Source organism: Lynx canadensis, chromosome E3, assembly GCF_007474595.2.
Source record: "Lynx canadensis isolate LIC74 chromosome E3, mLynCan4.pri.v2, whole genome shotgun sequence".
Taxonomy (NCBI): Eukaryota; Metazoa; Chordata; class Mammalia; order Carnivora; family Felidae; genus Lynx; species Lynx canadensis.
The window spans coordinates 12,251,522-12,276,878 of NC_044318.1; the positions used below are offsets into that span (position 1 = coordinate 12,251,522).

At 48.4% G+C, this 25,357-nt stretch overlaps 1 protein-coding gene across 1 annotated transcript in view; it reads right to left on the reverse strand.

Moving 5' to 3' along the window:
• Nucleotides 1-9,163: 9,163 nt before the first annotated feature.
• PARN (poly(A)-specific ribonuclease) overlaps nt 9,164-25,357 on the reverse strand; it is a 168,891-nt gene continuing 152,697 nt past the window's right edge. The window contains exons 23-24 of the mRNA XM_030300066.2: nt 20,655-20,848; nt 9,164-10,240 (exon numbers count right to left, since the gene is read on the reverse strand). Coding sequence (XP_030155926.1) covers nt 10,188-10,240; nt 20,655-20,848 — 247 coding nt within the window. The 3' untranslated portion in view covers nt 9,164-10,187. The remainder of the gene's footprint in view (nt 10,241-20,654; nt 20,849-25,357) is intronic.

Here is a 25,357-nt window from a genome sequence, read left to right on the forward strand (position 1 = left end):
ACCCCCGCTGGGCTGTCAGGCTGGTGTGTTAAAGGACACCTTGCTGAGGGGCACCGCCCTCGATCTCTAGAAGTCTGCGTTTTCTGTCTAGCCACACTTTCTCCTGCTGCGCGCCGTCCCCTGTTTTCTTAGCCGTGTCACCCCTGGGGGGGCAGAGCCGAGAACGAACACGGCAAAGGGGAGCCGGGCCCGCAGACCTGCTGGGTTTCCAGGCGCTGACTTGAAACCTTCCTTTTTGCCCTGTGTTTCCATTGGCCCCACTGGTGACGGTGGAGCCCCGGTGACAGGCAAGACTGCTTTTAAATGTTTGGCTTTTCTCGCTCTCGCTCCTCAGTGCTGGGGTCCAGAGGGAGGCAGAGGAGCGGGGCCGAGCTTTCCAAAGGCCCCGCTCAAGCTCCGCGCAGAGGGACATTTGCTTCCAGAATGGAGCCATTTCTCGGCATCTCGGTCTATTTTTGCAGCAGGGCCGGCTGCCCCATGCCAAAGTTTCTTCCCACAAATAGAACTTCTGGAAGGGCTTCCTGGTTTCCTCTCGGCTTTCAGACACCTCTTCACATTTCATTTGGCTTCCCTTCCGTGGCCCCAAAAGGGAATATTTGCAGTCTCTTCTGTTTTGATGGCAGGCCCTCTTGAGACCCTCCGCGGGGATGCCTCTGGGGTGGTGGCAAGCCTTCAGGCTCTTCGGTCTGGCCTCTGGTATCCCCCACTGCCACTCCCTGGAAGCTGGGCCACCAAGCCCCAGGGGAAACCAGAGGGCCAGTGTGGATCCCAAACTGTAGGCTCTCTGCCCGCCCCGCCCCCTCCCGCCCGGGGCCGGTGATAACAGACAAAACACAGGTGCCCATACTCAGCGTCCCCTCAGACCCCTGCCCTCCCGAGCGACTCTGGCCCCTGCCTGTCACTTGACACAGGACTTGAGAGCTCATTGCATAAAGTGTCACAGAACTCAAATGATCTACAGCTGAGACGCTCACCTACCTACCAAGGGATGTCAGCAGTCCGGAAACTCTAGAAGAAATCCTTAGGAGTCAAAATGAAACACGTGGAGGGAAACAAAAGATCGCCTCGCTAACTGGCTAGGGATGGTCAACCAGGCAAGAGTTAGGTGGGTCCAAGAGCAGCTTGGGTTTGTCCAAGTACGAGGCTACAGGAATCGGGGGGAAAGCTACTACACAGCTTCGGAAGATTTCAGAACAGCAACAAACCCAATCATTTGAAAGGCGCCCGCGTTATGGAAGGATCTCAACTCCTTCTCTCAAGCGGTGTGGCCATGAAGGGCACAGTTTCTGGCAGACAGACGGGGTTCCAATTTGAGTTCTGCCACATACAAGCTGTGTGACGTTAGGCTGTTGCTAAACTGCTGTAAGCCCTCCTTTTCCCTTCCGGAGGGAATAATAACAACTATAATAATAAATAATAATAATAATGTGCCTGGCACATAATACACCTCTTAAGTACAAATAACAATTGCCTAGAAGAGCTAGATCCTTAACATGAAAGAGTAACATTTTCCACATGGTTCTAATTATCCACCTAAAGATGCGAACCAGCTAAGGTGATGATGTTGACCGTGAGCTGGAGATGGAAGTGACCTTGCCCTTGGATTTGCTCCCGGCCCTCACGGAGTCGGTTTATAAAGCGTGTGCATTACCCTTGCAGCTTTCCCAAGACCGGTGGCTCCCAGACCTGAGCAAACACTGGAAATACCCAGAGGGCTTGTTTCCAGACAGCTGGGCCCCGCCCCTGGAGTTTGTGACTCAGTAGGACTGGGAGTGAGGTCCAAGAATTTGCATTTCTAGCAAGTTCTCAGGTGATGCTGACGCAGCTGCTGGGAACGCACAAGCTTCAAAGACCAGGGTGTGCCTTCCAGCTCTGGATCCCCCCCAGGGCTTCGTAGGTGAAGTGACTGGCTGGCTGGCTCACTGGGCAGGTGGGCCTTTCCCACACCTTGCTGCTCAGAGTGTGGAGGCTTCTGGTGGGATCCTAAAACGGAGATCGATTTGGCCATGCATGTCCAGAGCCTTTATGATGCCTCTGCTTCCTGATGCTGTAAATCCTCCTCTGGGAAGCTGTCCCTTAAGGAATTGTCTAAGACGCAGACAAAGCCTTATCATCACCTGTAGCTTGGACGAGGAGGTGGCAGGTCTGGGGATGGACAGGGTGGGGTAGGGGTGTGAAGAGAGGGGGAACTTGGCCACAGCCCAGTGCACGGACTCCAGCTGCACACGGACATGCCCCCATGAGCCGGCGGCCCCGATTCCCTCAGGACGTATACTGCTGTCACTTCTTTATTCCTGTTCCACGTGATGCCCCTCATGTGGACATAAGGCAGTGACAAGTCTTGATTAGGCACATGGGCATCACTGGGGTTTGAATTCCGGCTCTGCCACTGGCCGTGACCTCCAGGGCAAGTTACCTAACTGCCCGGGGCCTCGGTTTTATCTTCAGTGGGGCGTAAGATATCTACATGTCAAAAAATCACAAAGCATTTAGAATAGAGTATGTTTCTATATGCATTCCCCAGTATGATTACAGAAAAACACACAGTAGGGTAGACAAGAAATTTTACTTTCTTTTTTTTAAATGCTTATTCATTCTTGAGAGAGAGGGAGACAGAGAGAAAGAGAGAGAGAGAGAGAGAGAGAGAGAGAGAGAGAACTCACACACAAGCAGTGGAGGGGCAGAGAGAGGGAGACACAGAATCAGAAGCAGGTTCTAGGCTCTGAGCTGTCAGCACAGAGCCCGGCGCAGGGCTCGAACCCACGAACTGTGACATTATGACCTGAGCCAAGACCAAGAGTCGGATGCTCAACTGACGGAGCCACCCAGGTGCCCCAAGAAATTTTACTTTCAAAAAGCAAGGACTGAAGACTGGAGGAGGAGTTTACTTTGAAATGGAAAGTTCCAGAGCACAGGGGTTATGTGTTTTCAAAGAGGAGACTCTTGGGTTTTTCCCAGTGTAAGTGAATGACGGCAGCCAAGTGGACAAAGACCTATTATCTGGGAGGGGGTGGCGGGGGTCCGGCTGGAGGGACAGGAGACTGAACTTGAGTTGGTGTCCTGGTCCTGGCCGTGAGCTCAGATCTGGGCAATCCCAGACTGCAGATGCTGGGCCTCACAGCATGCTGCCTCGGCCATGCGGTTTCTCAAGCCGGGATGTCCGTGGAAAGGCTTCCAAGTTTAAGAGGCAGTGGGCAGACAGAAAAGGGGAGACGATGAGGACTCTGAGGCTCCATAAGGTGGGGCGCGCCCGATTCACACTCCACAGAAGAGGGATTCAGCTGCGCCATGGAGTAATGATGGGGGTTGTAAAATGAAAACACCCAAGGATTCTCCACCTCCCCGACTTAGATACAGCCTCCAAAAGTGGCACAAGGCTACACTCCTGGACCACGATCATTCATCAAGGTGGCTTGTAGGCACAGAGCCCCCTTCAACAAATGAAGGGCAAGCTTCCGGGTAAGATCAGCCCTTCCTGAGTCCAAGGAATGACGCCGGGTGCCCAGATTCTGGGTGTTGAGAATTAAGAGGCTAGGCCGACCGGGCCGCAGTGCACAGAGGGGAGGAGATATGAACACAGTTTACTTTCCTCGCCACTGTAGGAAGAGGGAGGGAACCCCCTTCAGTCAGTGTTTTTTGGAGGTCTGGCCATTTGCCAGTAATGAAGATTCCACCTGCTGGGGAGGTGGGACGGAGAGTTGCTGTCTCCACTGTCCTTGGGCTGGAGCAGGCAAGCGTCAAGAGGCAGGCGCCTGGTCCTCCAGCTGGTCTCAGAAATGTGCAATTACATCCCCACAGATGGATCCCACGAGACAGGTCTGGGTACACTGGCTTCCTCCGCACGGGGTTCCCGTGTGTACACGCATCACACACACAGGCGAGGTTCTCTGGCTCCAAGCTCTCTGTTCTAGTATTTCCCTATGTTCTCATTTAAAAGAAACAGGCATAAGGGTTCTATCTCTTTTCTGAAACACATTCCCTTCCTCAAAAAGAAAAAAAAAAAAAGAAGAAGAAGAAGAAAAAGAAAAAAGAAAAAAACGGGGGGGGGGTGTCTTTCTATTTTATTTTTCTTTTTTAAATGTTTTATTTATTTATTTTCAGAGAGACACATAGAGTGTGAACAGAGGAGGGGCAGAGAGAGAGACACACACAGAATCCCAAGCAGGCTCCAGGCTCTGAGCTGTCCACACAGAGCCCGACTCAAGGCTCCAACCACGAACTGCGAGATCGCGACCTGAGCTCAAGCCAGACGCTCAACTGACTGAGCCCCCCAGGCGCCCCTAGTGGGGGACTCTTTCTAACTGTCCTTTCTTTTATGACAGAGTTGTCTTGTCTAACACATTTCAATTTTAAATTGTCTAACCCTCTCAGCTTTCGTGAATGTTTTCAGCAGGGACAGCCACACCAAGAGCTTTTACTCAAGTTCAGGGCCATGGCCTGGCTGAGACCGAGGGCGACCCGAGACGGAGATGGGCAAGCGGCAGAAGACAGACTGAACTGCTCTCACCAGGGACCAGACAACTTGCAGGCCAGGATGGCTCACAACCAGGGGAAACACGAACTGGCCTCCAGGTATTCCATTTCCCCTCCTCGACAAAATCGGACGCATCAATTTACCCCATGAATCATTTGGGGGGAAATAAAGATTTCAGTCGAAGTCATGAAACTTAAGTCAGGAGATTCAAAACAAAACAAAACAAAAAAACATCCAAAAAGACTGGACTATTTTTAACACTCACTGGTTTCCCAGGTCAGGAGAGAGTGGCCTGGCGTCAGCAGGAACCAAGGATCACAGCATTTTCCTCTCCGCGTCAAGTGAACGGCCCTAAGATGTCAGAGTGGGAAACGCACACGCAGAAACGCATGAGAGCCTCTCTGTGCTGCTGATTGGCCAGAGTGACAGTGCACTCTAAAAGCACACAGGATGGGGCACCCGGGTGGCTCAGTCAGTTGAGCGTCCGACTCTTGATTTCAGCTCAGGTCACGATCTCACTGCTTGAGGGTTTGGGCCCTGCGTGGGGCACTGCGCTGACAGTGCGGAGCCTGCTTGGGCTTCTCTCTCTGCCCTTCCCCCACTCACACTCTCTCTAAATAAATCAATAAATGTGAAATAAATTAATAAAAAAAAAACAGATAAAAGCACACATGCTAAGACCCACCTTTGTTAGTAGATCGCAAGATTTTTGTGCAAGGCACCAAAGCAATCCAATTGCAAGAGTGTTCTTTACAAATGGGGCTGGGATAACCAGATATCCGCATGCAAACAAAGGGACCTCAACTCCTGCCTCAGGCCATACACACAGAATGAACGCAACACGGATCAGACACGTAATCGTAAACCCTGGAACCCTAAAGCTTCCAGAAGAAACATGAAAGGATACCTTTACAACCTGGGGGTTTCTGAGAAAGGGCAGAGATATGGCATGATATCCCCACAGATGGGTCCCAGGAAGGAAGGAAGAAAAATGTACAAAATAGATTTCATTAAAATCAGAAGCTTCTGCCCCATGAAAGATACTGTTAAGAAAATAAACAGGCTTCTGGGAGGTTGATCCTGAATGTTCTCACCGCCAATTAAAAAAAAAAAAAAAAAAAAAAAGGTGATCATGTGATCATGTTGGCTAGCACTATGGTGGTTATTATTTGCAGTGTAGGAATGTATTGGGTCAACACGCTGAACACATTAAACTTACACAATGTTGGGGCACCTGGGTGGCTCAGTCGATTAAGCCTCTGACTTTGGCTCAGGTCATGATCTTGCAGTTCGTGAGTTCAAACCCCGCATCGGGCTCTGTGCTGACAGCTTAGAGCCTGAAGCCTGCTTCGGATTCTGTGTCTCCCTCTCTCTCTGCCGTTCGCCCACTCACACTGTCTCTCTCGCTCTCAAAAGTAAATAAACATTAAAAGAAATTTAAACTTACACAATGTTGTGTATCAATTGTATCTCATTAAGGCTAGAAGAGAAAGAAGGAAAAGAAACAGCTATAAACTGGAACTAAACATTTACACAATAATTACCAAAGGACTGATGTCCATAATATATAATGAGCATCTACAACTTACTAACAGAGACGCAACCCGATAAAATACAGGCAAGAGGACTGAACAGATACTTCACAGAGGAACACATACAAATGCCCAATAAACACATCATCAGCCATCATCACGGAAATGCAAAGGAAAACTGCAATGAGATGCGCGATGTATCTGCCAGGATGGCTGAAGACTGACAACATCAAGTGTTGCCAAAGACGAAAGCTACTGGAACACTCATACATTGTGGGTGAGAATGTAAATGCTATGACCACTTTGGAGAAAGACCTGGGAGTTTCTAGAATGTTCCCAGCAGCTTTATTCCTAGAAGCCCCAAACCGGGAACAGTCATAGCGTCCATCAGTTAAAAACATGGGGCTTCTGGGGGGCTCAGTTGGTTAGGCGTCCGACTTCGACTCAGGTCATGATCTCGCGGTTCAGGAGTTCGAGCCCCACATTGGGCTCTGTGCTGACAGCTAAGAGCCTGGAGCTTGCTTCAGATTCTGTGTCCCCCTCTCTCTCTCTGCTCCTCCTCTGTTCTCTCTTTCTCAACAATAAATATTGAAAAAATTCTCTAAAAAACAGACTCGGCCACAAAAAGGAACTCCTGACACAAGCAATGGCATGAATGAGACTCAAAAACATCATGCTGAAAGAGGCCTCACTGGAGAGCACACCCTTCATGATTCTTTTCCCATGAAGTTCCAGAAAAGGTCAAACTACTCTGTAGTGGAAAAAAAAGCAGGCTGGTGGGTGCCTCTGGGGGGTGGCAGCGGTGTTGGGGTTGACTGGAAAGAGGCAGAAGAGAATATTCTGGGGGTGATGGGGATGTCTGTATCTTGGTAGTTATGGTTGCATTTGCTAGAACTTCTTAATTGGTACACTTAAGATGTGAGCATTTCAGGGGCGCCTGGGTGGCTCAGTCAGTTGGGCGACCGACTTCAGCTCAGGTCATGATCTCACAGTTCATGGGTTCGAGCCCCGCGTCGGGCTCTGTGCTGAGAGCTCAGAGCCTGGAGCCAGCTTCTGATTCTGTGTCTCCCTCTCTCTGTACCTCCCCTGCTTGTGCTCTGTCTCTCTCAAAAAAATAAATGTTAATTAAAAAAATTTTTTTAAAAAGATTTGAGCATTTCACTGTAAGTTTTATCCCCACTGACCCCCCCCCATCATCAACAAATATTAAACTCTGGCTAATGAGAAGCATGCTGAAGTATCTGGTAGGGGGCGTGCACCCAAGTTTATGACTTCCTTCGAAATACATCAAAAACTAGGCTGAATTGGGGCGCTTGAGTGGCTCAGTTGGCTGAGTGTCTGACTCTTAATTCTGGCTCAGGTCATGATCTCACGGTTTGTGAGTTTGAGCCCTGTGTGGGGCTCTGTGTGGATGGCATGGAGACTGCTTGGGATGCTCTCTCTCTGTCTCTATCTCTCTCCCTCCCTCCTTTGCCCCTCCCTTGCTCTCTCTCCCTCTCTCAAAATAAATAAACAACAACAAAAACTAGGATGAACCGATGGAAGAAGGGATAGCTGGTTATGTAATAATGCAAAGATAGCAAAATAGTAGCTGTACCATCTAGGAGGCACGTGAGTAAATGGGTGTTCACTGAATAATTCTTTCAACTTCTCTGCATGTTTGAAATTTTTGACAACAGAATGTGGCGGGGCGGGGGGGGGAGGGAAGGTACTGAGTGAATTCAAAACTATAGAAAAGGACAAGAGCGCAGCATTCAGTCTCCACCCCAGCTCTGAAATCAAAGGACCACAGAACTATCTGCAGGGAAAAACGGAGGTCCCCACTTCCACACCCACCTGCAGCTTTGGCTCCACACGTAACAAAAGCCAGAAACACAGATCCATGATCATCATATGGCCCTGGGCCTCCGCCTCGAAAGCCAGAGCACCACCCTAGGGTTTGATGGCCCAAGAGACATCGAGAAAGCCTGTATGTGTGTGGGGGGGTGGGTTGAGGGCCAACCCAGGACAAGTGTTCCAAGTGACGGGGTCCAGTTGGGAAGAAAATAGGGGTCTGAGCACGGATGAGGGCTCCGCCATGTATTTAATCCTGAGCCAAATCCCCGGTGACTCAGCTCCAGTTGACAGACGACGACACAGGGTCTCAAAAGCGTCATCTTCAAATCTAACTGCCATTTACCGCGCACTTGTGTATGCTGGGCCTTTTACGTGATTTCCTTTAGTTCTGGCAACCACCCTGAGAGGCAGGTTTATCGCCCTGATTTTATCACTGAGGAAACAGAGGCGGGGAGAGGGTAATGTGTCCGAGAACCCACGGCTGGAGCTGGGGTGCAAGTCCAGCTCTAGAAGGCTCCAGAGCACAGGCCCCTTCCAGCACGCCCCCTCCCCGAGCCCTCCTCTGGAGTCGGAGCAGCCGTGTGTGTGTGTGTGTGTGTGTGTGTGTGTGTGTGTGTGTGTGTGTAAAGCTTTCTGAGCAGGGAGAACCGGGCTCAGGGTGCCACGCAAGTGTGTTCCTCAGGCCACACGTACTTCTCCGACGTGCGCCAATCACAGTCTGTGGTTGGTTTTCCCTCTTGTTTACTACGTTAGAAAGTATCAGGCACTACCTGTTCCTACCTGTCAGTTTCTGAGACCCGGCACAGCCCTGGCAGTGCCCTGTAAGCCTCCTGTAGACATCAGCCTTTATCTGCACCTCCCTGTGCACCACCCCGCTGGGCTGTGAGCAGGGACGAAGCTCTAGAAGGGGTGGGAGCTCCTCCCAGACAAGTTTGGGTTTGTAACTCTGCACAAACTCTTGGGTAAGGCGGGGTGGGGGAGGGAGGGGAAGCGCTAAGAGGCTCTCAACTGGGGAGAGTGTCTCACTGATCCGAATTCACACAGCACCACTGATGGCAGAGGGCTCCACCCGCCACGCAGGACACCCGGACCCTCCTACACAGCCATTCTCCACAGGGCTCGGCTCCAGCAACGGGCATCTGACTCGTTAACGCAAGTATAAGGAGTTGGAGGTTAAAAAAAAGAAAAAAAAAAAATCCACGAACACCAGGCTTCCTGACTTACCAGAGCTTTTTAGGGGTGATCTTTAGAGAGAAATACATCTATGTAAAGATCAAATACGTCATTCGCTTACCAAAAAGAAACAGGAGAAAACCAGAATCCTAGGAAAATTTCTTTAATTTTCATCTCTTGGAAATACATTTTTCATTTTTATTTTCCATGATACAAAAAAAATGTTAAATATCTAACAATGATCTACATGAAACAGACCTACGGAAGTAGATCCATGAAATCCTGTCGCTGCTGTGATCTGTTTCAACAGAGAGAGGGCTGGTACACGTTGTAATCTGTGATTTCACACACACACGCACACACACACGCACGTGTACACACACATGCCACCTTACCCCCAGACACACTCCCGAACAGAGACGGTGAGCAGGCTAAGGTACGGAAAAGGGAACACAGCACTACGTGTAAAAACAGAAGTGAACTTTTTGTACTCGTCCAGTTCGCCTTGAGAAACTCACAAGTTAGGAAGAAGGTCTCTAAATAAAAATGCCCCAAAGGCCAAGGCATATGGTAAGCGTCTTTATGGGTGGACGGCGTTAGACATTTTCCTACTGGAAAAACAAGCTGGAGTGCTTAGTATTTTCAGGCAGCTATGGCGGGAAGTGGGCAGACGCGAGGGGTCTCTCCACGGGGGAGACTGTAACCGCGTGCTGCGGAGGCCCCCAAATCTGCGCATGAGAACACGAAAAGAAACCTCTCGAAGCAGTAAAGACTTCAACCCCAAAACTCATGATCCCGGCGCCCAAGAATGTCAGCTCTTCGCTTATTTCACAGCCGACGATCCCCACCAGGCAGGTTCTTAAACGCGCTAAAATTCACGACACTGGAAAAGGGGTTTCACGTGAGCAACAAATCATCAACTGGTTAATAATGTGCACATTCAAGACGGCCTACAACCGTGCTGAGTGTCAGCAGACAGTTTACATTAAAAAGGAAGAAAAGAAACACAGCCACACAAATAAAAGAAACTGGGTTTTTGCCAGGACACAGACTTGGCTTCAAACCCCTCCCATACCACATTTCATGAAATTAAATACAGTATGGCTTCTGAATGTGCCAGCTGGGTCCTCCTCAGCCACGGCACCAGCGATTTGTTTTCCTTCGGGTCTCGGTTACCACGTGTCGGGAACCTCGAAGAGCTTGGCAGGGCTGCCCGGGAGGCCTCCTGGGGGGGGGGGGGGGAAGGACAAAACAAGGTGAACAAGAAGAGGGACAGCACCTGGGGGACCAAGCGACTGGCTGGGAGCACAGCGCCCACTGCCAGCCGCAAAGGCCGACGCAGACGGGGCTGGGCTGGGCAGAGATGGTTCACAACAGGCCCTGCCCACGGACGGCAGTGCCCAGCAGACGGCGGCGACCCCACAGAAACTTCGCACGTAGGATTAGGGACGCACCTCCCTGGACGGACGCCTCTGTTAACTTCACGGGGGTTAAAGCAAGGACGCTCACATATCTCTCGGGGAGCACGTACTGTATTCTTTGCCACCACACTGGGCACTGGGTTCATTTAATCCTTTTTTTTTTTTTTTAATGTTTATTTATTTTGAGAGAGAGAGAGAGAGAGAGGTTTGTAAGCAGGGGAGGGGCAGAAAAAGAGAGGGAGAGGAAGGATCTGAAGTTAGCTCTGTGCTGGCAGCAATAAGCCCAATGTGGGGCTCGAACTCCTGAACTGTGAGATCATGACCTGAGCTGAAGTCAGCTGCCCAACAGACTAAGCCACCCACGTGCCCCTCCTTTTTTTTTTTTTTTTTTTTAAGCAAGGTTTACACCCAACATGGGGCTGTATCTCACGGCCCGAAGTTCAAGAGTCACATGCTCTACTGAGCCAGCCAGGCAGCCCTCCGTTCATTTAATCTTCATAAAAGCCCAGCATGGTGATACCAATATCCCCATTTTACAGATGCAGGAGCAGACTCAGAGAGGCTAAGTAAGATGACCAGTCTCACTGCCAGAGAGCGGCTGAGATGGGACTGGCTCCTCCCACGGCATGCAGAGCCCTGTCGCGTCCCAGGACACCAGGCTCCTCTGTGCTGGGCCGTACCGGCACCCAAATGAGAAACCCGAGGGGCCGGCGGCTTTGCAGAGGCGAGAAGCTGACCTATGGGGGTTCAGAGAGACCCCAAAAGGCAGCCTTTTCAGAGTCTGGCAACACTGGTTAAGCCCTGAAGGTCCTCTCCAGTTCCGAACAGTTTCACCAGGCAGCTGGAGGCTCTTCTCCACTCAGGACACTCCCTGGAACAGCAGCGGCACAGCTGGGCTGGGCCTGGACCAGGCGTGCCCGGGGCTGAGAGAAGGGGAATCAAGTCAGGGAAGAGCGTGTCTGCGATGGAAAGTGGGACAGACCGGGGGGGTGGCCCCGGGGTTCAGGCAAGGCTGTCAGGGAAAGCCGGCAAGGCTAACCCCAGCGGCAAATGCTCCAGCGTTCCAAAAGGAGAGAGGGCTCTGACACTTGCCTAAAGTGGGAAGTTTAAAACACGGAGGAGGTGCAGCGTCCTGCAAAGTAGGAAATCATTTGGCCACCAGTGGCCACCTGAGGGACAGGAATGTCCAAAGACAACCAGATCTGAACACACCAAGTAACACGGGATCTCGGTCACCCAAGGCAAGAATTTCCGCGTGGGATCACTGCCGGAGATACAGTGCGGACAGATGGCACGAGGGGTCCAGCAGAGGGACACTCGGGAAGTCTTCTGCCCTGGGTCTCATCTCTGTGTCGGACACTCATGTGTCGGCACTCACAGTAAAGACCGTGAGGCCCCTCCGGTGAGGAGAGATGAGGGACAGGAGATGTTCTGGGGATCCAGGTTGATCAGAGAAGGAAACACAGAGAGGCTCCCCTCCCCAGAACAAGGAAATACTGCAGACGGGCTGTGATGAGACCTGGCCAGCCTGACCTTCTCAATCATGCATTTAGACAATGCCTAACTGGAAGGAGGAAAAGAAACATCGATGAGGGCATTTGTATGATTCACATACCAAAAGAAATATTACAGCAGCCAAAGAGCCATTTTAAAGATTTCTTTTTTAATTTTTTTTTAATGTTTAATTCTTTGAGAGACAGACAGAGCCATGAGTCAGGGAGGGGCAGAGAGACAGGGAGACACAGAATCCGAAGCGGGCTCCAGGATCTGAGCTGTCAGCACAGAGCCCAATGGGGGGCTCGAACTCACGAACCGTGAGATCATGACCTGAGCCGAAGTTGGACGCCCAACCGACTGAGCCACCCAGGCACCCCGCCAATGAGCCATTTTATTTTTTTATTTATTTATTTTTTTATTTATTTCTGGGACAGAGAGAGACAGAGCATGAACGGGGGAGGGGCAGAGAGAGAGGGAGACACAGAATCGGAAACAGGCTCCAGGCTCCGAGCCATCAGCCCAGAGCCTGATGCGGGGCTCGAACTCACGGACCGTGAGATCGTGACCTGGCTGAAGTCGGACGCTTAACCGACTGCGCCACCCAGGCGCCCCCCAATGAGCCATTTTAAAGGCAAGAGCCACACTGCCCAATGTGGGGGACTGAAGTAAATTAAAACTAGCTGCGAGGAAAACAAATAAAACAGCTAAATGGCTGAAAGTATAAGTCATCCTTACAAGAGCACCTGCTGCTGGCTGGATGGGACTGGGTGTGGGCGTGGCTGCAGGCCGGCAGACACACAGGAAGTGACTCGCCCAAGAGCTGGTGAGGAGGAATGGAATTAGTGGGAGCTCTGGATGAGGCCAGCCTGGCTTGGCCATGTGACTAGCTGTATGGCTCTGAACAACTCTCACAGCCTCACCTATCAGCGGGACTGAAGACTACTTTCATGCCACACTGGCCTGCTGTGATACGGCAGAGTTCCTGACACATGAACATGTTTAATGCATGTCAAGTCCCTTCTTCTTATCAGTAAGGTGGCCCGACACTGAACATGGTCGTTGCCCAGGAAGCCAACAGCCTCCAGTCAAGAAGGGCCTAGTTTCCACTGCCTAAAACGTACAGCTGCTGAGCAACAATGATGTGTCCAGAGGAACCAGAACTTTAAGAACCATCTGAAGGAGACCTAGACCAGAGGGGGCTGGAGGTCACTGATGGTGTTCTTTCCAGCACTTTCTGGAAAGGGAGCACTGTAGACTGAGGGATGAGTCTCAAAGCTAGTGGATAAGGAGCTGGGGTCAGTGTTCGGGGGAGCTCATTTTCACAGGCCTGTTTTACTAAAGCGCAGAGAATTACTCTGGAACGATTCGTTTTAAATGAGTATTTCAGGACATCTGCCTCCTGCTAGAATGGATCTCAATGCATACCCTGCATCATACACGAAAATTAACTCAAAATGGGTTGTACATCTAAATACAAAACCTAAAACCATAAAACCTCTAGAAGAAAACACAGGAGAAAATCCTTGTAATGTAGAGTCAGGCAAAGACTTCTTAGTTGTGACACCAAAAGCATAATGGAAGGAAAAAGACATGATACAATGGACTTCAGTAAAACTGAAAACTACTATTTGGAAGATAACATTAAGAAGATGAAAAGAAAAGCAGAGTCTGGAAGAATGAGCAAAACCCAAGAGGACTTGGATCCAGAATATACAAAGAACTCTCAAAACTCAATGAGAAGAAAACAAACAACCCCATGAAAAAATGGGCAAAAGATCTGAAAAGACATTCCACCCAAGAAGAGATCTGGATGGTAAATAACCGCACAGAGACATGCGTAGCAACATTAGTCATTAGAGGAAATTCAGGTCAAAGCCATAATGAGATACCACTACAGACCCACTAAAGTGGGCTACAAAGGACAATCCCAATACTGGTGACCGTGCAGAGCCACCGGAGCCCTCACACGCTGACAGCGGGAACGCACGATGGTGCAGCCACTTTCGAAAAGGCCATGCCAGTGTCTTATAAAGTAAAACACTGCACTTACTACCTGACCCAGCAATTCCACTCTTAGGTATTTACCCAAAAGAAATGAAAACTTAGTTCAAACAAAAACCTGTTCGCAAATGGTTACAGCATTTTTTTTTACTTGCTTAAAAGTGGTAACAACCTACACGCCAACTGGCAAAATGGATTGACAGGGATATGTCCATAAAAAGAACACTACTCAGCAGCAAGGAATAAGGAACCACTGGTAGATGTAATAGCATGAATGTATCTCAAATGCATTTGGTTGAGAAAGAAGCAGATCAGGGCCAGGATCTGGGGGTGGGAGGAGGGATGGAGGCACGAGGGAATCTTCTGGAATGATAAAACCATTCTCTCTCTTGATCACAATGATGGCTGTACACATGTGTTAAAATTCCTCAAATTGTGCACCTAGAAGTGAGGACTTACTGTACATAAATTGTATCTTTTTTTTTAATATGAAATTTATTGTCAAATTGGTCTCCATACAACACCCAGTACTCATCCGAACAGGTGCCCTCCTCAATGCCCATCACCCACTTTCCCCTCCCTCCCACCCCCCATCAACCCTCAGTTTATTCAGAAATTGTATCTTAATAAAGCTGACCCTTAGGAATGTTGCTTCAAGATCCAACAAAACCGGGGCACCCGAGTGGCCCAGTCAGTTGAGCGTCCGACTCTTGATTTTGGCTCAGGTCACGAACTCAAGGTTCATGAGATCAAACGCATGTCAGGCTCTGTGCTGACAGTGTGGGGTCTGACTGGGATGCTCTCTCTCTCCCTCCCTCTCTGCCCCTCCCCTGCTTGTGCGCTCAAACACACACACTCTCTCTCAAAATAAATAAATTAACATTTAAAAAGACAGCTAAAAAAAAAACTGGGGCGCCCCAGTAGCTCAATCAGTTAAGCATCCGACTCTTGATTTCAGCTCAGGTCATGATCTCACGGTTGTGAGATCAAGCCCCATGTCAGGCTCCACGTTGAAGCCTGCCTAAGATTCCCCCTCTCTCCCTCTACCCCTCCCCTGTGTGTGCCTCTCTCTCTCTCTCTCAAAAAAAAAAAAAAAAAAAAAGCCAAAAAATGTAAAAATAAAATATGCTATTAATTAAAATGATTTGACTGAGAGTTTTTTAAATGGGGAAAAACACTGGATACTAAATTGCCTAAGAAGCATGATGCCAACCAACTACATATAAAAATCCCAGGCAGACTAAAAACACTTATGAACAGAGTATCAGGCAACCACGGGGCTTCATTTTCTTTCCGTTTTTCTTCATTTTACAGATTTTCGTAGTGAGCACACGATTTTTATTAACAAGACCACAACAGAAAATGAAAAGTGGTCAACACAGCAGGTGACCGTTGGTGCTTGTGTACCTTTCTCCTGACAGAGCTGACAGGGAGAAATTCTGAGAGGTGAGAGATTTCTTCCCTCAGGTGAATCCAGAGCAGAATCTAAAAAACTACATGGTACCCTGGAAAAGTGCCATCATATCATTTTCTGCAGAGTGGAATTCTGTATACAGAAAGATCCTTTGGGGTGTTACACAAACACTTTTAACCGGGAAACGTTCCAAAGTGCCTGGTGAGGGGGCGGTTTCCCACCCCCGAGAAGGCAGGGTTCCCGGGTGGCTTACGGGGAGCCCTGGCGGGCTGCCATGAGGAATGGGGACTGAGCAGCACACACCTCATGGGTCACACGGAGGCCGTCAACCACATTTCCATTGAGGAATTAAAAAGCTTGGCTGGACCTCCTGAGCCTGGACTGAGTGCTCAGCAAAGGCGGACTGAGTGACATCTAAGTAGACCCTCCATTTTCCATGCTGTAACCTTATGGGTCTAAGCATGAAAGGTTCAACAGATTAGTCAAGACCCCAGTGAAACTGCTGGTTCTTGGTAAACATTTAAAGGTCTAATGTGGGGGCGCCTGGGTGGCGCAGTCGGTTAAGCGTCCGACTTCAGCCAGGTCACGATCTCGCGGTCTGTGAGTTCGAGCCCCGCGTCAGGCTCTGGGCTGATGGCTCGGAGCCTGGAGCCTGTTTCCGATTCTGTGTCTCCCTCTCTCTCTGCCCCTCACCCGTTCATGCTCTGTCTCTCTCTGTCCCAAAAATAAATAAAAAAACGTAAAGGTCTAATGTGTTGTGTTTTAAATGTAAGGAGGAAATGAGGTGTCTGGGTGGCTCAGTCGGTTGAGCGTCCGACTTCGGCTCAGGTCATGATCTCACAGCTCGTGAGTTCAAGACCCGAGTGGGGCTCTGTTCTGAGAGCCCAGAGCCTGGAGCCTGCTTCAGATTCTAGGTCTCCCTCTGTCTCTGCTCCTCCCACGTTCACACTCTGTCTCTTTCTCTCTCTCTCAAAAATAAATAAAACATTAAAAACAATGACAAAAAATAAACGTAAGGAAGAAAAAGACTTGTAGCGGCCTATCATATGATGAAGAGGATCACCAGGGAGAGTGTCTCTGGGCACTCCTCCGTGCACTCACAGGACCCGAGAGAAACCCTGGGTACTGGTCCATCAGTATTTTGAGGACGGCCAGTCTTCTCAGCATCAGGACAGTGGGGGACACTATTCACTTATCCTCGAGAACAAGTGTGCTGTAGAAACGCATCCATTAAGCACTGCCCGGAGAACATTTCCCAGGGATACTTTATTCCAGCACAGATGACACGCGGAACTGGGTTCCTTTATGTGCCAATGGAGAATGTACCTTGAATTCTCCCAAGGAAAAGTAGATAACACTACCAATCTATGCTAATCATTAAAAGTCTGAAAGGAGGGACCTACATTATGTGTAAGATTTTGGGGCGCCCGGGTGGCTAAGCCGGTAAAGCGTCCAACTCTTGATTTTGGCTCAGGTCATGATCTCACGGTTCGTGAGTTCAAGGCCTGCGTCAGGCCCTGCACTGACAGCGTGGAGCCTGCTTGGGATTCTCTTTCTCTGCCCTTCCCCCTGCTCATGCTCATTCTCTCTCTCTCTCTCTTTCTCCCTCTCTCTCTCAAAATAACTAAAAAGTTTGGGTAGATTTCACATACTGCAGAGTGGTCCAATGTGTGAGCCCTCCCCACGGCCCCCAATACCAGCTATATTTTGCTTTGCAAGTTTCTAATTCTTTGAGCCTGTTTCCTCTCTAGAAATTGGAAATAATGACACCTATACTTTACAAGCTTCTTATATGGGACAGACAGTAAAGGATGCTCCTGGCACAATGCTTGGTACGTGATAAATTAACAGTCATTCCTTTTGCAATTTAAGTCATTTTATTAGCTGGAAAGGGGTCTAGTGAACTCCTGTGTATCTTAGATATTAAAATGTATAACTGACACAGAAGACAATTTTGTGTGGGATTCACTGAGCACCAATTGTCCCAGGACTGCTACTATAGACAATATTCTATGGTCCTACTTTTTGCAACTTCCTCCTTGGAAAACAGCAAGCTCCCTAACAGATGAAACGCTTTCTTTCACACTTTTTGTGCCTTTGTTGACAGTGCTGGGCACCCAACACACCTTCGTGTGTCACCTGAGGTCCTGTCAAGACACTCTCGCCAGGAGGAGAGCTGGGAGCTGCCTGGACAAGACAGACCTCCCCAGGCTGCACCAAAGTGTCCGACCCGGTAGCCGCACACCCCCCAACCTTCACAGCTCCTGGAATCCTCTGAACCCTTCAGAGCTTAACACGGACCCTTCGTGGGGTCAGACTTTTGTATTCTCCCTCGATACAGGACCTCGTGAAAGTCACCGACAGGTTCAGAGCCTGATATCCCGACCCACATCCTGCTGACAACATTAGCACTAAATGCTTACCACACAGCAGCTAAGAATGACCCGTTAAACTCCCAGCTTTGCGCTGCTGGAAGGTCTCACTCGGTGAATGCTGCTCCAGAAAGCCCAGTTATCTCCAGGTCTCTGGTTCAATTAAAAGCTGTCAAGATGTTTTTCTCTTTTAGTGGGACTGGTGAAGAAATACAAAATTTATCATTTTTTTTCTTTTTTAGCCCCAATTTTGAGGCAGTGACAGATTTACTGTCAATGGGAGGAGAATAAAAACCTATTTTAATGACGGCATTACACACTCGAGACCCCGAATAGCTTGTAGAAAGTTTTCACTTCGCAAGATTAAAGTTATAAAAAGGAGCTAATCTATTCATGTGGTCTATTGTTAGGTATTCTAATGTTAATACCTTTAAGATTATGCTGAGACAGAAGGGGGGGAGACCACCTGTCATCCTGTCCCTGAGAAGTAACAGATAAGCTGAAAATTCAGAAGAGAATGAGGTCAGAAGGAAAAGAATACAAGAGGGGACCCTGCCCCGCGGCATGCTGCTGGTGATCTCTGAAAGTCACGCCAACATTTAATATGAACATTCGCCGAGCAAGGACAATGTGCCAGTGGTAAGAAGGTATCACAGGCGAGGACGAAGTATGGTACAGATTAAAAACTTCTCCAAAACTCAATTTAGGGAAGGGAAGGGTGGCAAGTCAAGGAGAACCCGGGATTCAAGGAGGCAGCTAAAATAAACAATCTGATGGGGCACTTGGGTGGCTCAGTCGGTTGGGCACCTGACTCTGGCTCAGGTCATGAGTTCGAGCCCCGCGTCCGGCTCCATGCTGACAGCTCAGAGCCTGGAGCCTGCTTCGGAATCTGCGACTCCCTCTCTCTCTGCCCCTCCCCCGCTCACGCTCTGTCTCTCAAAAAATAAATGTTAAAAAACATTTAAAAAAATAAACAATCTGGGCTTCAAACAGGAGTTCAGTTTTTAGTTGAAGTTAAACCTCAGCATAATGTATAAAAACATATGCAACATTTCTGCTGCTTCTTTGATTTCATTATTATCCAGGAGATTCAGAAAACTCTCTGTGGTCAGATCAGGCCACATGTAAAAGAAGGAACTGATTTGAAACACGATGAACTCTTTAGCTTGTGTATGAACCAAGTTCCAGGGCTTTACCACTTTCCTTTGATTTGACTGTAGGTTCTGCTGCCCAGAGACCGCGGTGATCCGAGACAGAGGAGGAACCACGGGGGCTCGGTCAGCGGCCCTCCCGCCCTCCCATCCGGAGCAGAAAATATGCAACTGTGCTTGTAAGCCCTGGCTTTCCTGCAGGGCAGACTTAAGGGCTCCGTGACCTTGGGCAAGTCACGTTAAACTTTAAGTCCTCTATTCTCTGCACTGTAAAATGGACCATGGTGACTACCTCAGAACACTAGAGCCAAGCACTTCTGCCGGGCATGAGATGCCAGGCCGGACCCTTAGCAAGCAGGGGTCAGCAGGGGCCGTAACTGTCGTCCCTGTGACAGCTGGTGGACCCGGTAGGTGATGGCTGGATCTCCTGGGCAGGGAACTGGCCCCGCGGACAGCAAGCCCGTCCCTCACGTCACGGTCCGGCGCCGTAGAGGGTCTGTGCACGGAAGGCTGGGTTAGGTCACCAAAACCGCCCCCACAGCATCCGGGTGGTGGAGAGAATGTGGCATTCGGCTTCGGGCAGGCCTGGTGCTCCTGCCACAGCACCTAGCACATACTAGGCTCTCAACATGGGTTGGCCTCCGGTTTCCTCTGCTCCTTATGTAATTCTGCTTATGAGAGAAATCCAGGCTGCCTGGCGTTTTGCTGGGAACGGTGAAAATTCTGCCGCTGAAAATAACATGCGTAGGAGTAGGCCTCCGTGCAAATTGAAATGCACATTTAAAATACTGAGGCTACTTACACACATCAGCAAAACCTCTAAACCGTGGAGAAGAGAGAGAGGATTACCAAAATGGACTAACCATCTTTAACTAAGAAGGCCCCTGCCAAGCCTTCCTCTATCAAGAGACAGGGCTTTTTAGGGATTCCTCATATTAAATTAAATGGATCCTAAAAGCAGCTGGTCCCATGGAAAACTACAGCAGCTCCCCTCATCTGCGGGGGACACATTCCAAACCCCCCAGAGGAAGCCTGAAACCTCTCTAGGTACCACGTGATTTCCTGCACATACACATGCGGGATAAAGTTTAATTTATAAACGAGGCACGGGAAGAGATCGACAATGGCTAATAGCAAATGAGAACAGTTAGAACAATGTACTATGATGAAAGTTCTGTGAAGTGGTCTCTCTCTTAAAATAGCTTATTCAGGGGCGCCTGGGTGGCTCAGTTGGTTGAGCGGCCGACTTCGGCTCAGGTCATGATGTCACGGTCCGTGAGTTCGAGCCCCGTGTCGGGCTCTGTGCTGACAGCTCAGAGCCTGGAACCTGTTTCAGATTCTGTGTCTCCCTCTCTCTGACTCTCCCCTGTTCATGCTCTCTCTCTCTCTCTCTCTGTCTCAAAAATAAACATTAAAAAAATTAAAAAAAATAATAAAATAAAATAAAATAGCTTATTCACCCTTCCTGTGAGGACGTGAGATGATAAAATGCCCTCGTGACGAGACGGAAGTGAGCTGAGTGACGTAGGCACCGTGACCTAGCATTAGGCGACCGTGGACCTTCGGACGATACATCTGACCTTCTGACAAGGATCATGTGCTTCTGGACCTTGGTGGACCGCGGGTCACTGAAGCCGCGGGAAGCAAATCGTGGACAAGGGGAGACTACTGCACACGGCTTTGCCACCGACCAAAGCCCTGCTATCATTTCTCCCCAAAATATGAGTTTCTAGAGCGTTAAAGAGTACACACCTCCAGAACTTGAGTAAGACCTTATACAAACCTGCTGGCGAAAGCTCCTTCTTCATCCTTTTTAATTTCTTGGCCTTTTTCCTTCCCTCGGAGAGGGATTCTGCACAGGACTCTGTCTGCTCCAGCTCAGTGTCAGAAATCTCCCCTGATATTCTGGTCTCCAAGTCAGCTTCTGCTGGGCTGGGGCTCAGATTTCTCTTTCCTACCGTGCTGGTCGAGGTAAGACTGAAAGGCACACAGAGGGACGACATGAAAGGTGTGGAGACTATCAGGAAGACGAGCCTATGACGTGTCTTAATACTCTTAAGTCCATTACCACTTCACTAACAGTCAACAACATGGGTGGCTGCCACCTACAAGTACGAGTTAAAGACCTTAATGCGAACTGAAATCCAAAGGTTCCCCCATGACAAGTCAAGGTTATCCAGGAGCACGTTCTACGTTACGCTTGTGTCCCTATGCGTACGAATCTAAGCGGCTCTGAGTGCTTCAAAGGACAACATTTTTTAAAGAAAGTTCCTGGTCTCTGTTTGGCAGGAGAAGAGCAGAACAGAAGAGTAGAGCTGAGATAACAAGATAAGAGTCGTCGTGGCGCCACATTGGAAGACAGCCCTGCTCCCTTCATGACTGCCTCACGGACACGCGGGACAACAGGGCACTTCTTGAGTGTGTCAGCTGTCACGTTGCTCGTCATCTGAATACACTTACAGGGCAGAGCCCACCTTCACAGATTCTCTTCTATTCCAAAGCAGTGACTTGTCAAATTTATAATTAAACCTGGCTTCTCTTTTAAAGCTTTATAGGATGTGACATGTTGAATTAAATCAAATTACATGTCCTGATTTCTCCTTGAGAAAATATGTTCCCTGAAATATAACTTGATAAAAACAGAGACCGCATGGCCGATGTGAGTCCTGTCTCCTCTAAATGGGTCTTATAAATAGATCTTTTTTTTTATTAGAGCCCCCAAGTTATGAGAAACATTTAAGAATCAACTCATTCCACTTGAGGGAGGCCATTCGGGAACAGGGAGGGGGCGGGAAGGCAGAGAGCAAATGCGTACATACCCCTATTCAAGCCTTTTCTAGGAAGTGAATACTTAAAACGCTGCATACAAAAACAACACTGGCCAGCCGATTATTCCAGTTCCTCCATGTTACTCCTGCACTCACAGCTGCTCTGTACTTTATACTCGTTCGCTCACGTGAAAGAGAGGAATAAACTGCTTCCCTGGTGGTTCTTAGAAGCCACACGAGGCAGAACAGAGCTCAGAGCACACGGCCTCGAAAGACTAGCTGGCCCCTTTTTCACACGTGTCCTCTTTTTCACATACGTTACATGCACTTTTCTGAAACACCTCTTTTATGGAAGGGATATTAAGGGGGTATTCCAATGGTAATATTTTGGGAGGTTATTAAAAATTCATGCTGAAGTTTACGGTTTAAAAACCGGTAATACCTTGGGCGCCTGGGTGGCTCAGTCAGTTAAGTGACGGACTCCTGATTTCGGCTCAGGTCATGATCTCATGGTTTGTGAGTTCACACCCCGTGTGGGGCTCTGTGCTGACAACATGGAGCCTACTTGAGATTCTCTCTCTTTCTCTCTGCCCCTCCCTTGCTCCTGCTCTCTCCCTCTCTCTCTCTCAAAATAAATGAACTTAAAAAAGTTTTTTTTTTAACATTTATTTATTTTTGGGAGACAGAGAGAGATAGAGCATGAGCAGGGGAGGGGGAGAGAGAGAGAGGGAGACACAGAATCCGAAGCAGGCTCCAGGCTCTGAGCTGTCAGCACAAAGCCTGACGTGGGGCTCGAACCCACGAACCGCGAGACCATGACCTGAGTCAAAGTTGGACGCTCAACTGACTGAGCCACCCAGGCACCCCAAAGTAAATGAACTTAAAAAAAACCCTGATAATATCTTTTAAAAGTTTTCTTAAAGGGGCACATGGGTGACTCAGTCTTAGGTTAAGCGTCCAACTTCAGCTCAGGTCATAATCTTGCAGTTCATGAGTTCAGGCCCTGCGTCGGGCTCTGTGCTAACAGTCCAGAGCCTAGACCCTGCTTTGGACTCTGTGTCTCCCTCTCTCTCTCTCTGCCCCTCCCCTGCTCACTCGCTCTTTCTCTTTCTCTCTCTCTCAAAAATAAATAAACAAAAGTTTTCTTAAAGACAAAAATAATTTTGGCCGGTTTCTGAACATTCAGAAAATTCAAAAAGTGTTAAAAAACAATAAGGACCTGCTTTTCTACCACAAAAGGGGTAGGGGCCAAAAAATTCCTCTGTACTGTAAATCCTGGAACCTGGTAGCCTCTGAGACATAAATGTTTAATGAAAACTCAGCTGGGACTTTGAGAAATACAAAGTCTAGAAATAGCCCCAACTGCATAATAGAAATCTAGAGTATGATAAAGGTAGTATCTCAAACTACTGGGCCAAAGATGAACATTTCAACACTTTTCCAGGGTTGGAACAGCTGAAAAAGGATGCATCAGACCCATTCTTCACTTGGTACAAAAGAATAAACACCAAATGGATCAGATATCTAAGTGTAAAAAATGAAATTATCTAGGGGCGCCTGGGTGGCTCAGTTGGTTGAGAGTCTGACTTTTTTTTTTTTTATGTTATTTTTGAGAGAAAGAGAGAGACAGAGTATGAACAGGGAAGGAGGAGAGAGAGAGGGAGACACAGAATCTGAAGCAGGCTCCAGGTTCTTGGCTGTCAGCACAGAGCCTGATACAGGGCTGGAACTCATAAACCGTGAGATCATGACCTGAGCTGAAGTCGGAAGCTTAAGTGACTGAGCCACCCAGGTGCTCTGAGTGTCCGACTCTTGATTTTGGCCGAGGTCACAATCCCAGGATCGTGGGATCAAGCCCCGCATCAGGTTCTGCACTGAGCATGGGGCCTGCTTGATTCTCTCTCCCTCTCTTCCTCTCCCTCTCTCTCCCCCGCTTGCTCTCTGTCTCTCTAAGTTAAAAAAAAAAGAAAAAGAAAAAGAAACTCTCTAGTACCACAACAAAACACGGGTGAATTCTGGGTATACAAAAAGGCTTTCTCACTATGACTCACAATCCAGATGCAATAAAAAATTTATAAATTTGACCTCATAAAAACCTTTTGCATGGCAATAAATGAGATGAGCAAAATCAAAAGGCAAATGAGGAACCAAGAAAAAATATCTGTGACATACATCACAGATGAAAGGTTAATGTCCCTGATATACAAATAACTCTCAAACTGAAGAGAAAAAAGGATAAAAATCCTACAGAAAAATGGGCAAAGCTATGAATTCACTGTTATGGAGGGAAAGGTGGCAACATCTAACAAAACTATGTATTCATTTACTCTTTGAGCCCACATCCCACTTCTAGGAATCTGGAAGGCACACCTCCAACATTGCAAAAATATGTGGGCACAGGGGATTCGTTGCAGCTTACGGTTTGTTTGGGTTTTTTTTAACTTTTTAAAAATGTTTACTTATTTTTGAGAGAAGAGACAGAATGTGAGCAGGGGAGGGGCAGAGAAAGAGGGAGACACAGAATCTGAAGCAGGCTCTAGGCTCCGAGCTGTCAGCACAGAGCCCAGCACAGAGTCATGAAGGCTCAAACCCTTGAACCCTGAGATCATGACCTGAGCTGAAGTCAGGCGCTTAACCGACTGAGCCACCCAGGTGCCCCACTGCAGCTTTATTTGTAATTAGGAAATATGGCCAAAATGTCTAAGCATGGGAAATTGGTTACGTAAACTGTGTACACATAATCAATGAAGTTCGGAGCAATTGTAAGAAACAATGAAGATCTCAGAGAACTGATAGGGAAGGATTTCTAGTAAGGAAGGTGAAAAAACGCAACTTATGAACCCAGTACTCCCCATCTGGAGTGGGGTGTGGGGAAGAACCCTTAAGGAGTTTTGCATCTTCTGCTGTTCAGTGAGTGAAACCATTCCGAAAATACTTAGATGCATTACGGCACTGAGTGAATCTGAATGAGCTGATGTTGCTGGAAGCCAGACATAAAAATACTAGAATGGGGGAAGACAAGGAAGAGCCCCATGGGGATGGAGTGGAACGGTTTTTAAAACAAGTATGTTACATGTGCGCATCCACAAACGTGCGTGTGTGCGCACCACTATGTGGGTGTGCACGTGTGTATATCCATGCGCTATCCACTGAAAGGGCCTAGGAGCCAGGAGCACATCTAGTGTCCATATCTTAACTTCTAATACCATAACCTGAAAAAAAAACCAGGGCTTCTCGAAGAACTGGCCCATTCCACAGGTGGCCTAAAGGAGGCACAGAATGAGCCTGGAACATCCCACAATATTACCACAAAGGAGGAAACTGCTCAAGAGATGATGAGGCGTGTATGTCACGGGACCTAAGGACCAGGTGGAGAGGGCTTTCACTGGCCAGATATTTAAGCACCAAAATAATTAAAAGGCAATAACAAATTCTAAACTGTTGAAAACATAGAAATCCATGGGTTTAGAGAATACATAATATGGGGTAGGGGGGAGGGAGAAGGGAGAGCTCTTCTAGTTGAGTAGTAACTATGAAATGGTAATGGCGGAAGACAAATGGAGTTCCCAGGTGACCCTTCTGCAACCATCACACGAAGGATGGTTGAGGCAAATATCATCGGTAGCTGCTACATCTGAGGAGATTTTTTTTTAATTATTATTTTTTTAAGTTTATTTATTTTGAGAGAGAGAGAGAGAGAGAGAGAGAGAGCGCATGT